Genomic DNA, 14,012 nt, shown 5'->3' on the forward strand with positions numbered 1-14,012 from the left:
GCTAGCAGCTCCTCTGTTGCTATGCAACTACAGCAAAGAAAGGGGGGGGGGGGAGAAAAGTGGGCATTCTCTAGATCTTTAGAGGGCATCATACCACTCAGTTACAGAGTGTGAGACTCAAAGGTAGCACCGACATGCCTTGGATAATGCAGCTTTATGTTTGATCAGATCTCACAGCTTGAGAAACAACCTGCCAGACACAAGTCTCCTGTCATCTATTTCCACAACACTTTTTTTTCTTCCTCAAAGAAAAAGGTTACAAGTGAATTCAAAAAACATATCCTCATCAGTGTCAGGTAGGCCTTTAATGCCCCCTCAGTGAAATGAATTTAATGAAGTCAGCTGACATGACAGTCCATCTTAGAGGAGGCACGCCGAAGTGCTAAGTGGATTGATGCACAGAGAGCTGTGTGTTCCCCCGGTCTATATCATCCACATCCACAGAGTGACCAGTGAGGCAAGTTTCCATGGAGACAGAAGTGGAGGTAACGTTCGCTTGTCAGCTCTCATTTACTGCAAAGCTTTATTGTTTTTTGGAAGTGTTCCCCAGGTAGTCAGGGCAGGTGTATTTCTGATTAAACAGATAGAACCTATGGACGTGGCTCATCCAAAAATCCACTTACACCCCCCCTTTATTGAATTACATGTAAAATAGTTGCATGCTATACAAAGTGAATGGATTGTGTGTGTGTGTGTGTGTGTGTGTGTGTGTGTGTGTGTGTGTCAATCGGAAAGCCAGAGCTTGTTTTCTGGATCTCTATGTATGTAGTGTCATCACACTCTTGTGGCGGCAAGATGTTACTACATAAAAAGTGCTCTTGAAACAAACAGAGGCAGCAAATATTCCCACATAAAAGCACTGTTACATTACAGAAAAAATAATTTGAATAGTAGTAAACTTCATGACATAAAAATCCACAGGTACCCATTGCAGCTGCATCATGAGGCAGACAGCCTCATGGACTCGTAATGTAGCTATTACAGCTTCTCTATGGTTGAAATTTAACTCAGTATTCAGATCCTACTTAAGTCCTGCACTCAAAACCGTACTTACTTACTTTAAAGTAGAGAAATATTATTAGCTAAATGCACTTAAAGTATAAAAAATAAAAGTATGCATTATGCAGATTAATGGCTGCTGTCACTATTACATGTCATAGTATGAGATTATTATTACTGATACATGAATGTATAAGAAGCATTTAAATGTTGTCGCTGGTCTTGGTTCAGCTCATTTTGACTGCTCTATATACTGTAGTTTAATAATTCGACAGTAGATTCATCTATAAAACTGGAGGGTATTTTATAAAATAATCATGTATTTGTATGTCCAATTTTATTCTGCAAACTAAGAACTACAGCTGTTAGATAAATGTTGTGAAGTAAAAAGTACAATATTCCAACTAGTGGAGTAGAGGTGTAGCAGAAAATGTAAATACCTTGAGTAAAATATTGGAAATAACTCTGAGAAGTCAATTATATATAAGTATATTTGTTTAATTGTTAAACAAATTCCTTATTTACAACAAAATATAAAAGATTATATTTATTATATAATCTACAATAATCTACAGTCGTGTGGAAAGTATGGCTCTTTGAACGTTGTGGTTTATTCCTTATATGGGTCGTAATATTTACAGTTGCCCTAATTCAGTAAACAAGATCACTGAGCATTATAAAGCTGATGCGGTCTGTACACATGTATTTACCCCTCACCACTTTTGAACTACATTTCCCAGCAGGAGATGTAGTCATTGGTCATCATACTCCACACGAAATCTCGCGCTATGTGCTGCTTGACCCTGCCCTATGTCTCGCGCACTCGCAGCTCCTTCGCTCAGTATATAAAGCAGGACAACGACGGAAGGAGGACGGCTGGGGAGTCGCAGCCCGGGATTGTAAATAAGACCGCTAAAACTGTGTTTTATTTACAAAAGTGATGCCGGCTGTTTTAAAATATCGTTCCCAGTTGTTTTAAGCCGTTTTTCGTAATTTTTGGCTCTGTTTCTCGCCTATTTCCGTGTGGTTTTTACACTACGCGTATAATGGCGAACTCGGCTAACTCGAACCCAGTGGTAAGGATCAATCTCTAAGGATTGTCAGTGGGGGAAAAATGGGGGTAAAGATAATGGAGAGCTGTCGACGAGCTGGTTTTATATATTTCAGTAAAAAGGAATCTGCTTTAACAAACACTTCACTGTTACATCAAATAAAATGAAGACTCAGATTCAGTCAATCGGCCATTTTAACCATTTTTCGAAACTAACGTTAAGATTGTTCTTTCAGATCAAACAATCTGGTAGGAGCAATATGGCTAACGTGAGAGGAGTTGTATTTCCTTCAACAACAAAAAAGTTAAAATGGTGTGGAAATTAAGGGTTAGTGATGAAAATGCCATTTCTAAGTTGGAAGTTATGGGCTGTTTGTCAGGTTGAAGCCTTCATGAGTTGGCAGTCAGTTGGTTCATGATAGTGTCTCAGTGGCTTCGTGTAATTCATGGGAGAAATTCATTTAAGATAATGGATTATCAATATTGGCAGTACTGTAAGATATTTCGTCATGGTCATGCCAGTAAAGCTATTTGAATTTGATTATCGGTATTTGATGATTGTTCTGTTACTTTAGTTAAGGGCCAAAGCATTGCTTGTGACGACGAGTCGGTTAGGAAAGGACAAATGGTAAATATAAGCTAAATTGTTTATTTTGCTTAATTTGTAAAATGCATATGTACGCAAAGCACCTTGCCACCATCCACTGCGAATGAATTAAGCTTATTATTTTTGGAGAAATTAAAGAGTCTTTAGCCTAAAGTCGTCAACGCTCAGTCTAATGCCTCATCATTGTCCACCATTCCACGACCCGAAGGCAGGATAGCCGTCCCAAACCACCACTTTTACCCATCTCATAACAATTTTGTCCTGCTCCCCGCCGACAAGGCCATATTACTTAGTTTAAGCTGAGCACTCATAAGATATTACACCGAAAATATCCTTCACATTCCGCCACATATTGTACAATGTACTGGGCTGTCGAGCGCGCTCGTTTGCCGCTCCGTAAAATGGCTTCCACGTCTCCCCTCGCTCCGGTTCTGGCCCTCCTCCTTTCTGCTGCCTGGTTTTATACAGCCATATTGGCTCTCTAATATAGACTGCCCGGGATGGGAAGGTGCTACTCGACGCTACGTCACCGGCTCTACATATAAACACCAGACTGTGCTTTAAATAGTGGAGCAGACGGGCCGAGGGGGAGGGAAGGAGAGACCTAGGTCCGTGCTGCGGACATTGGGGACAATGCAGTGCAGTGAGCGCAGTGCGGTGGCCCCGAGTGTCTGTCGCCTTTAGGTGGACATTGTTCCGCTTTCCTCTGGCGTTGAAATGCGACTGTTGTACCGTCGTAGACCTGCATTTCTTTGTTGTTGGTGTGCGCCATGTATGCCACGGTATCCCGGGGGACATACTGTGTACCTTGTTGGCTGTGACAGACTGACATATGGTTCATATGGATTAGCATAACAAACCACACAGTGTCGTGTATAAGCTATAGCTAATGCCCATGACCATTTACATGGACCAGTTTTAGAGTTGAGCTACCTATATGCAACACATATACACCAGATATTACTATATTGTACACATTTATGTTTATTTGGCAAAGCAAAATTGAATGTATTGTAACGGGGTCTGTTATATATGTAATGTTTTACTGCTGTTATTACAGCTGAACATATTTCTGAATACCACACACCATTCTTTCTATGTAAAAGTAACTTAAGTCCCAATTGGTGCACATTGATCATACCAGATATGTTGTTTTTAAGGATGTTCTTTAGCAAACACACTAATGAAAATGTGTTTTCTTTCCTTTTTTGTTTAAATACTTGCTTCCCCACAGCCTAAACTATATAAGTCTGTAATTGAGGATGTGATCAACGAGGTGCGAGAGCTGTTCCTGGACGAGGGAGTGGATGAGCAAGTGCTTCTGGAGCTGAAAACGGTAACTGTCCCCAGCATTATTGTTCCTGTGTACAAACCACTATAGGGGAAATATCACAAGTGTGGTGAGGTGTGTTTCATCCTCTAGTTCATTTATAGTACAGGAGCTCACTGGTTTCAAGCTTTTATGTTTTCCCAAATGTCAGCCACTCATTTGAGAATTTCCCCATACAACAATAAAGTAAATGGTGCATTTCTACCACTCTTTCTTCTGCCCTTCGCTTCAGCTATGGGAAAACAAACTGTTGCAGTCCAAGGCAGTGGAGGGCTTCCATACCGAGGAGCAGGCAGCCCTGCAGGCCGCTCAGCAGCAGCAGCAGCAGCAGCAGCAAGTTCAGCAGGTTCAGCAGGTTCAGCAGGTCCAACAAGTCCAGCAGGTGGCTCAGCCTGCACAGGCCCAGCAAGTCATCCTGCCTCCCCAGCAGCAGCAAGGTTGGTCTCTATTAAAGGGCCTTCTTGATCGAAGTTTATATTAAAAAAGTTAAATTATTATGCACAACTACCAGTTAATCTAAACATTAGATTTTAAGAGCCTGTGTGTGTGTGTATGTGTGTGTTCACAGACCTTTCTTTCTCTTTTTGATCATTTTTCTTTTCAGGATATTATTAGTAGTTTTGTGGCATATTATGGTATGACTTAAACATGTTTCTCTCGCCACAGCTCCCCAGCAGCAAGTCATTGTTCAGGATTCCAAGATTCTACAGCACATGAGTGCAACGGGGATGGTAAGTAAATAATGTACATATAAAATAAACATAAGATTATAGCTCAGGGTTTTGGGGCTCATAAGAAAAATAATAGGTACAATGCAACAATCGCGGACCTCCACAGTATACGGGCTTACTGTGACTCCCTTACTGAAGTTGGTAATACACTCAACTATATCAAATGTGATGTATTCTGCTGCTGTTCAGACTGCATCATATATATATATATATATATATATATCTGAAAATAAAGAAACTCATCGACACTACAGATGTGTTCATTTAGTGGTTTTCACACCAGACAGAGGTGCTTGTGATTCAACTGTTTTTGTTATTCCTATGTAAAAAAAAAAAGAAAAAAAAAAGTCATATGATTACCTACGAACACTCTGTAAATTTAATTTATTTTATTGACGGAAAGGCAAGAATTCAAAATGATTACAAGTTTTTTCCACGCGCATAGTTAGTAGCCAGACAAAAAGAAGATCATCCTAGTGTGTCTCTGCTGGCTGGTATAGTAACAGACAGATGGAGGGGCAGAAGGACATGGAAAGCAAGAGAGTAGAGGAGAGGAAAGACCTTCAGAGAGTTGTTTAGTAGCATGGATTATAGTAGAGATAAAGCCAGGGATAATGCATCCTCTTACACGCTCCTGTTGTGTCTCACACACCCTGACAAACGCACCTTTTCCTTTCATCAGTTTTAATTTTGCACTATGGAGTGTCAATACTTCGCTTTCTTTTTGTACTTGCAACACTTCCGTTCGGCAAGCCATCTGTTAGTGTCAAGGCTTGCATCTGTGCTGTTGTCTTATTTCTCAAACACCTTTTTTAAGCTTCACTTGCAAATGTCTAACCTTTCGCCATCAAACTTAGCAGATAAAAATGAATTAATGCAAATGCATAAATTCTGCTTTTATCACAGCGCCAAGCCAAGGGAATATGAATATTAGCACTTTAATTGTGAAGAGGTTGTGTTGTATTTCATAAATATTAAAATCTCTCCAGAGAAATGTATTCAGCACAAACACTTGTGTGTGTACCTGGTGTGTATTTGTAATACCCCTATAGAGCATTTACACCGTGACAACCTTAAAACGTGAACTTGAACAGTCTTGTTTTCCACATTCTTGAACCCTAAAATCCTGCTTTAGGGTATAGTCAGATATAACCTTCGCTTGTGGACTTACTGTTTGTGAGTGTGTGCCTTGTTTCAGTCACTCTTAAATGTGTGTTCTCCTTTTCTCCTCTAGAGTGCAGCAGCTACCGCGGCAACCCTTGCTTTGCCCACAGGTGTCACCCCATACCAACAGCTCATCACCAGCCAAGGTGAAACACATAAACACAAGTTTATCTGTGCATCAGATTGTGAAGAAATACTTACATATTCTGTCACATGAAGTTAATTCATAGCATTTACTGTTGTAATACATTAAGACATCCATGCACTTTCACCACACTCACGTCTCCTCTGTTTTGTGGTGTCTCAGGTCAGATCCTGCAGGTGGTCCGTGCTCCCAATGGGGCTCAGTACATCATCCAGCAGCCCCAGCAGCAGATCCTACTACAGCAGCAGATGCAGCCTGGGGGCGTGCAGGCACCGGTCATACAACAGGTATGCCCCATTACACAGGTAGGAACACCTAGCTTTGGAAAACAGAGTCAACGTCTTTGAAAAGTAAAAACAAAGTGAGCTAGAAGTGCAACATGGCTGCATGTATCTTGTTTAATATTTGACATCCTGTGTCTAATCTATCCCTGACAAGTTAAATAACACTGTTTGGCTACAAAGACGTGGGTCCCCTGACATTGAAGCAGTGGAAGAACTAACTTATAGAAATAAAAATTTGTATTATGGGAAAAGAAATGCATGACTAACATATAATAATTCTGGGAAATTAGGATGAAAGAAGAAATATTATCTACAACCTTTATATCACTGACTTCTCAAATTGAAACAGTGATGGTAAAATGCAGGTAATGTGCTGCACGATGAACCAGAACTTTACCTGATTTTCAACAAAACAGTACAACTGCCTGAAAATTACAATAAGTTATTTGAGATTTAAATAAAATAACTGATAATGCAATTCCCTTAGACGTCTCACAAGACAACACAAAACACTAATCTGCATGTTCTTCCTGTTTCCTGTCTGTGCAGGTCCTGGCTCCTCTGCAGGGAGGCCTGCCCCAGCAAACAGGAGTCATTATCCAGCCGCAGCAGATTGTTTTAGCTTCAGGAAACAAAGTCCAAGGCAATACACAGGTCAGCACTTCTTCACTTCCTTCATTAGAGATTTAATTGCTCTTTTATGGAAGTTTGCTATGCACCTATGAGTTTTCTCTTATACATAGTTCTATAGTAGTATGTGGGGTGTGTTAATGCTATCCTTTTCATGCACAAATTTGGATAGGAAGCTGTTATTTATAGATGATTTTTCACATCTATAAATTCTATACATATTTATGCTGTTCTTTCCACCATAACCTGAAAATCACTGTTTTCTCTTCGGGGGCCCTTCAGGTGATGCAGGCAGCAGCTATGGCGTCGCAGTCTGGTCAGGCAGCAACAGCTCAGGTCCAGCAGGTTCAGCAGGCCCAGGGTGCAGCTGTACAACAGGCCCCACCACAGCCCCAGGGCCAGCAGCAAGCCCAGCCCCAGGCTCAGCAGCCTCCCATGATGCTGCAGGTGGACGGCACTGGAGACACCTCCTCAGAAGAGGACGAGGACGAAGAGGAGGAGTATGATGAAGATGACGAGGAGGAGAAGGACAAGGATGGGGGGGAGGACGGGCAGGTCGAAGAGGTGAGCACACGAAGAAACAACAGTGTAAAATTGGAAGTAAAACAGACTTGTTAAACGGCAGCTGCACTGCAGATACTAAATATGGATCATTTACAAGTTTCTCCTACAACATAATCAATAAGACCTTTAGCTCGCCACAGTCAGCTTCTCTGTGTGTTTTAATGTTGTGTACACCTGAAATTCAGTTTCAAAAGCTTTTGCATCATATCTAGAACATTTAATATTGTTCATCTTGTTGGTTTTGTTTCCCCGTCAGGAGCCACTGAACAGCGGGGACGATGTCAGTGATGAGGAGGACCAGGAGCTGTTTGATACAGAGAATGTAGTGGTGTGCCAGTACGACAAGGTAAGAAACAAGCTGTTCTGTGAGAGAATGCGGCACAACAAAACTCAATCCACATGCGTGCATAAACATTCAAGAATTTACACTTGAGCATGTTGGATTTTTGCAGCCGTTTGCATAATTTGTTTCATTTGAGCTCATCAACTTTCTAACCCTGGACAGGTCACCAGTCTAGGACTGACACACATTGACACTCGCATTTACACTTACAAGAAATGAGGAGTCACATATTTGCCAACATAGATTTTTCATTCAGTAATCAAAAAATTATTTATTATTATTATTATTATTTCCAGGCACTGGCGATAACCAAGGATACAATATAAACAAATGCCACAGCACAAATGCCTCTTCAACTATTACATGGTGGTTTCCATCTCCTTTGTTATTTAGTTTTTTTTAAAGAAATGGCTGCCATGTAAACCATTAAAGAGGCATTGTACAATCCTTTAGAGCCTTTTTTCTATTGGACATTAGTTGTTTTTGCTTGATTCACATCTTGCCTTGAGTGCAGTGTTTGATCACCAGTATCATGTAGCCTTAAGTGCATTACAACACTATTTGATGCAGATTCATTAATCGGTGACTGGCTGTTAATATCGCAGTATATATGTCCGTCTGGCTGAGTCTTCTATGTGCATGGGTTAAAGACATTAGAGACTGTGTCCACTGTAAGATGAAACAGTGTCCATCTGTCCTTGACGCCCACAACTCAATTCATTTCCTTCCCTGTACTCCCCAGATTCACAGAAGTAAGAATAAATGGAAATTCCACCTGAAGGACGGGATCATGAATCTGAATGGGAGAGACTATGTCTTCTCCAAAGCCATTGGGGACGCCGAATGGTGAAGTAGAAAAAAAAAACAGACAAAGCAACAGGAGCAGGAACTCTGTAACTCCCTCTATCCAGTTAACAGACGCTTCAATATCCTTCCATATCCTGTGACTGGATTCATTTCAGGAAAACATCTTCTGAGTCTTTGAGAACTCTGACAAACCCAAAGGACTGTGAGGTACTGTAAAAATCCGGGTGTTGTCCAAAACACTCGACTAGCCTTGCGGGATGACAAACCTACAGGGGAAGGGAACGCCTATGAACAGAGCGTTCTTTATCTTTTTTGCTTTTTCCAGGCTTCTCTACCGTTTTTTTTCCCTGAGAGAATTGACATGCATTGGAGAGTAAGCATTTCACATCGTACAGGTGTAGTGGACCAGGGTGGCCTGACCTGCCCCGCCACAGGAGGTCAGAGGTCATTCATTATAACCCCGTAGATGAGAAACACCTTCATGATGCACTGTAGTCGGTTGACTGGATTGACTCGTGTCTACATTTAAGTCCAAATTTAGTGCCACCAGTCAAGATTGCTGCCTTTAGAACGGCCAGAATCACCTTTTGGCTTCTAATTTTTGTTCTCCGATAATTATGTCTCAACTCATGTTTATGAAAATGGTGCTCCAGAATGTTTTATGTAGTTAACAGCCTGTTATTGTTTTAAAAGTTTGTTTTAAATGTGTTTGATGAAGGGTTAAGTCAAAGAAGAAAAAATGATCAGTAATCCTAAAATAAGTAATAGTTGTTTAAAGGCATTTTTTTTAATCTTCTAAGTAGTGCTGAATCCAAAAATACAGTTATTTTCCTCACCGGCTTCTCTGGAGCTTCATTCCATCTTTATCCATAAAGTTAACAAAAAAAAGGAAGAGCAGATCAACACTGAATTCATTTAAGAATTGTACAAAAGCGTCTGAGAGTTTGTCCTGTCGGTGTATCTTCTTTGCTCTTATTTTAGGTCTCTGCAGCCGTCTGAAAATTTGCACTGTCAGTTTATCAATGTGTCGTGAATCAGTCAAGTCAATCAATAGCCACAGCGTGCTCTGTTCTGTCTATTTGTATGTGTGTGTGAGTGAGAATGAGTGACTTTACAGGCGTGTGGTGAGTGTTCACGTGTGTGTATGTTGATTGATGTGTGTGTCACCGCTTTTCTCTGGAAATTTGAGTATATTTTTCTTTCGCACCCCATAATCTCAAAATGTCACAGTTGAAACCGTAATTGGTTTAATTTTCTCTTTTTTTGGATGGGTGCAGGGCGGTGTCCCTTTTTTTTGTTGTTGTTTTTTTGAATTTATTTCTGAAAGTTAATCAAATGTTCTATTTTTTGAAAGGTTGGAAAGCCGCACCAAACTGTGCTCTTATAATCTAATAAGTGTTCCTTTTTTTTTTTTTTTGTTGGCTGGACAAAGCTACCTAACGCTGTGTTCCAAATCATTTCGTCCACCATATGTTCTCCTGTGCTTTCATTTTATTCATGACTTTTTAATGAGAATATTTTCTATCGAAGTGAGTTCAACTCGGGGGCCCGTGTGTTTCTCTGCAGTTTGTTTTTAGTGCCCCTGTTGCAGCAATTTGAAATAAAGTACGTGTTTTTGAGTGTTGTGTCGATTTGGTTGATGGTTGGCTCTATAGAGTAGTGTGTTTTTAAAGAAACCCCATTAACACCAAGGAAGCACTGTTAAGGTCACTGATGTAAAACCAAGAGGTGAAAAATAAGATTTCTTTTTTACATTTTCACATACATGATCTAATTAAACATTTTTAAATTAATTTTCTTATTTCAGATTCTTTTTCCCGCTGGCTAAAGTCATTGTATGCATCTATTTTGTTTTATGCACACTGAAAACAAAGTTGCCATAAAACGGCTGCCCTGTTAATGGCCCATCACCATCCTTAAATAAAAAATGTAATAAATGTGCCAATGGAGAGGTTTCCAACACAATTCAAGTAGAGAACTTACGCTTTCACGACAACATTCAGTAGCTCTCCATGGTTACTAGTCACAAAAACGAATGAGCTCACAGTTGCTTAATTTTACGTTCATCTCCTTATCGTTGAATGTTGCGTGTGCCTTTTTGAACTTTATTTCAGTTTCCCAATATTCACAAATGATTGACGAGCTTATGAAAAGGATGTCTATTAAAAATGTATTCTCTGCTTTCTAATTGTTTTGTCGTGTGTGTTCTAGCTGCCATTCAGATGATTAAGGAAATGTATTGTTCATATTCATTAAATTTTTTTCTAAATTAAATCAAGTTTGCAACAAAACTCATAAGGGTTTGCTTTGAATGCATTAAGTTGTCTTTTGCAACAAAAAAAAGAATTTCTGCTCAAATTTTAAACAGCTGAATTTGTCAGTGTCGCCGCCCCCTGCTATATAACCTTACATCATTTGTTCCCAGAGTTCCCAGACTTGCCCCCACAGCCCTATCAGATGAAGTCCATTACCCCTTCATTGACACCACCCGCCATGTCCCAAATGTGTTTCTTTGAATAGATTTTAAAGTGGATGTCATTTAACTCTGTTAATGTACAAGTGGATATAATTACCATATTTGTTTTCTCACCATGAACTGCCAACGTTTAAGTCTGGTCAAGTTTGCATCTGTGCTACTACCACTGGACATTTCAACTATTTGTCAATTTCAGCATTTAACCTTTACTTTGAGCAATTTTAACCATTAATCGTTTAAGCAATGCCAACAATTTGCTTTTAGCTATTTCCACAGTTTATCTATTACTTTTATCTAACTATTTAAACTGTTTATGCATTACTATCTATATATATAAACCATTCATTGATTTCCTTAGCTAACTGTTTATACTTTTCTACTCACTTGCTAACTACTTTTCACATGCTTAATCGCATAAAGTTTTATTGCTGACTCAATATGGGTACATATTCTTTTTTATTTTTTTCAAATCAGTTGAATTACTCTAATCTTTCCACATATCCTAGCAACTGAAGGAGAACCCCCTGGGGTAGAGTAAGCCCTGGTTGGGAATCACTTCCTTACTACATCTGATGCGACATGGACGTGTGAGACCCAGAATCTGCCCCAGCCTGTCTTCAATTCCACTTTTCTAGCTGTGTAATCCGGCGTCTGGACGGCTGTCAGGGTATGCACAGCATGGGCGTTCTCCCTGCCTTTCCTCTAACTCCTACCTAAACTGATATAATCCCTGTGTATTTCCTTGTGGGTAATTACGAGATAAAGGTGTGGTTGCTGTCTGGGATTAGAGCCGAATCAGAAACTACATGGAGATTTTTGCCCTTGATTGTAAATGGATTTGAGGCAGGCTGTCACTTCTACAATATATCACGCTTCACAAAGACTTATTCAGACCTGAACAGACCTAGTGGAGGAAGAATGCATCCCTGGCTGCCTCTGGTAAAGTGGGCCCTGTTGCTACTCCTGGACACTCAGACATGAGAGTCTGAGCTGCTGGCAAATGGGGCTTATAATGAGGCCCTGGAGATGTCTAGCTTAGACTCTTTAGCTTTCTCTGCTTACCAGCTAACTGACGGTGACTGCCAATCAGCTGCATGGCAAAATAGAGTAGGCTTCAGTGGAATGTAGTAGCCAAGCCTGTTGGCTGTAGCATGTTGAGTTTACTCTTTGGGACAAAGAGCCTCTATCCATTTCTAATGGAGATTCCTCCTTTCCTGGTTTTCCTCCATTGTCTCATACCTTCAACAGTGTCCCATAGTGAATCTAGTGCGTCCAATAGGTAGAGGTTGGCTATGAAGTCTTGAGTCCCAAGTCAAGACAAAGACATCAAGTCCTAAACAAGTCATTATTTGCCTGTCTGCCAGTTTGAACTGCCAAACACACCTTTCCTTTCCGCTTGTGCAATGTGATGTAGGCCTTTTTTCCACACATTTCACAGTAGGAAAGGACATAATAAATGAATGATGGCTGAATTCCTTGTAGCTGCTTCAGTTTCAGGGTCCTGTTATTGTGCATGCTGGCTCGCTGTCAGTCATGACTTAATGGGACACTTCAATAGAACAGAGCCATCCTTAATGTTAATAGTGACACCTGAAGAAAATGAAGAGTTGATTCCCTTTTTTCGTTCTTCATACAATGACCTCTGACGTCTTGTCTCTATAAACAGTTTTGCCTTTTGCCTTTGCCTACGTAGTGCACTATAGTTGCTTAAGCCCCCAGCATCTTTTGGTATCTGTTAGGAGATCTTGAAAAAATGATGTTGCTGCAAGAACAGTCCTTTGTAAGTAATTAGCCCCATTCACCACCAACTGCAACCGCCAAAGTTGGCACACTTAAGTAATTGAAATACTTCATTTGTTGACAAAGGCCTTTAGCCAGGTTTCCCACCTGTGCCCAGCTAATGAACAACATGGCATTCTGATTAAGTCATTTTGGTCGCATGCCATGCACTCCACCTGGGCAATGACAATGAGCTTGTAATGGCCCAGACATCGACACAAATAGATAAAACACACAGTGGGATTCTTATTGTCCTGCATGGTTGTAGATCATTCATGGATAAACTGCATGTCATGGGGAAATATTTGGTGACAGTAGAAAATCTGAAACTCTTGTCCTAAGTTTTGTGGTTAAAATGAGTAGAACCACTTTCGGAACAACACCGGGACAAATGTTTTCACTGACTTAAACTTTGTGGTTCGCTCTAGTAGTCATTCAAGAGTTTTCTCTGAGAGAGAGGAACTTGACTCTTCAAGAGGAGCGTCCATGCCTGGAATAACGTAAGGAATGACGTCATAAATGCAGGGATTTTATGTTCCCAGGAACAAGCGCTGGATGAATACTTGAAGACGTTGGCCTCCTCTGAGCGACGGAGGAGGTCTCCTGACAGAAACCTCAGTTTCTCTGTTCTGTCCTTCTCATGATTCCTTTCCCACTGTATTTGAATTCAGCAACCTAATCTGGAGTTAGCGAGGTGCATCGCCGGGTCCTGCCCTGCTTATTTGAGGAACGGCTCGGAGATGGGTTTATTTGAAATACTGGGAGAGGAATGATCAGGCAGGCCTGAGAACCAGCTACATGAAGAATGTCAAAATAAATCCAGTCCAAGTCCCGATGGATTCGTTCGGCCTTTGCTGTCTGTTGGTTTTGTTGTCTATTTCTCTGATATTTTGTATGATAATCCTGAAAGGTTTTGAGAAAAAAGGTGTAGTTTCAGAGGACTCTGCAGGTATATGTCACCAGCCGCAGTCTCTTCATGTTCACTCAGTCACCCACGCAATTTTGTGCAGTGATTTGGATTTTTATCAACCTTGACATGCACACACTCGTAAAACAAGTATGAACTGTGAGTTAACATTAACTGGCAGTGGAAGGGAGGAGG

General features: G+C 40.6%; 1 protein-coding gene across 1 annotated transcript; it reads left to right on the forward strand.

The window, feature by feature from the left end:
• Positions 1-1,894: 1,894 nt before the first annotated feature.
• gtf2a1 (general transcription factor IIA, 1) lies at positions 1,895-10,274 on the forward strand. The gene is made up of 10 exons (XM_070925779.1): positions 1,895-2,075; positions 3,892-3,993; positions 4,220-4,424; positions 4,654-4,718; positions 5,953-6,028; positions 6,190-6,314; positions 6,861-6,965; positions 7,224-7,505; positions 7,762-7,851; positions 8,591-10,274. Exons 1-10 carry the CDS (start codon positions 2,046-2,048, stop codon positions 8,696-8,698), a joined length of 1,188 nt encoding a protein of 395 aa, XP_070781880.1. The 5' UTR covers positions 1,895-2,045; the 3' UTR covers positions 8,699-10,274.
• The last annotated feature ends 3,738 nt before the right edge of the window (positions 10,275-14,012 follow it).

The sequence above is a fragment of the Enoplosus armatus genome, chromosome 19 (assembly GCF_043641665.1).
Source record: "Enoplosus armatus isolate fEnoArm2 chromosome 19, fEnoArm2.hap1, whole genome shotgun sequence".
NCBI lineage: Eukaryota > Metazoa > Chordata > Actinopteri > Centrarchiformes > Enoplosidae > Enoplosus > Enoplosus armatus.

Coding starts and splice junctions, on each gene's coding strand:
- gtf2a1 (XM_070925779.1), top strand. CDS start 2,046: ATGGCGAACTCGGCTAACTCGAACCCAGTG. Junction 4,719..5,952: donor ACATGAGTGCAACGGGGATG/GTAAGTAAATAA, acceptor TTTCTCCTCTAG/AGTGCAGCAGCTACCGCGGC. Junction 7,852..8,590: donor TGGTGTGCCAGTACGACAAG/GTAAGAAACAAG, acceptor TGTACTCCCCAG/ATTCACAGAAGTAAGAATAA.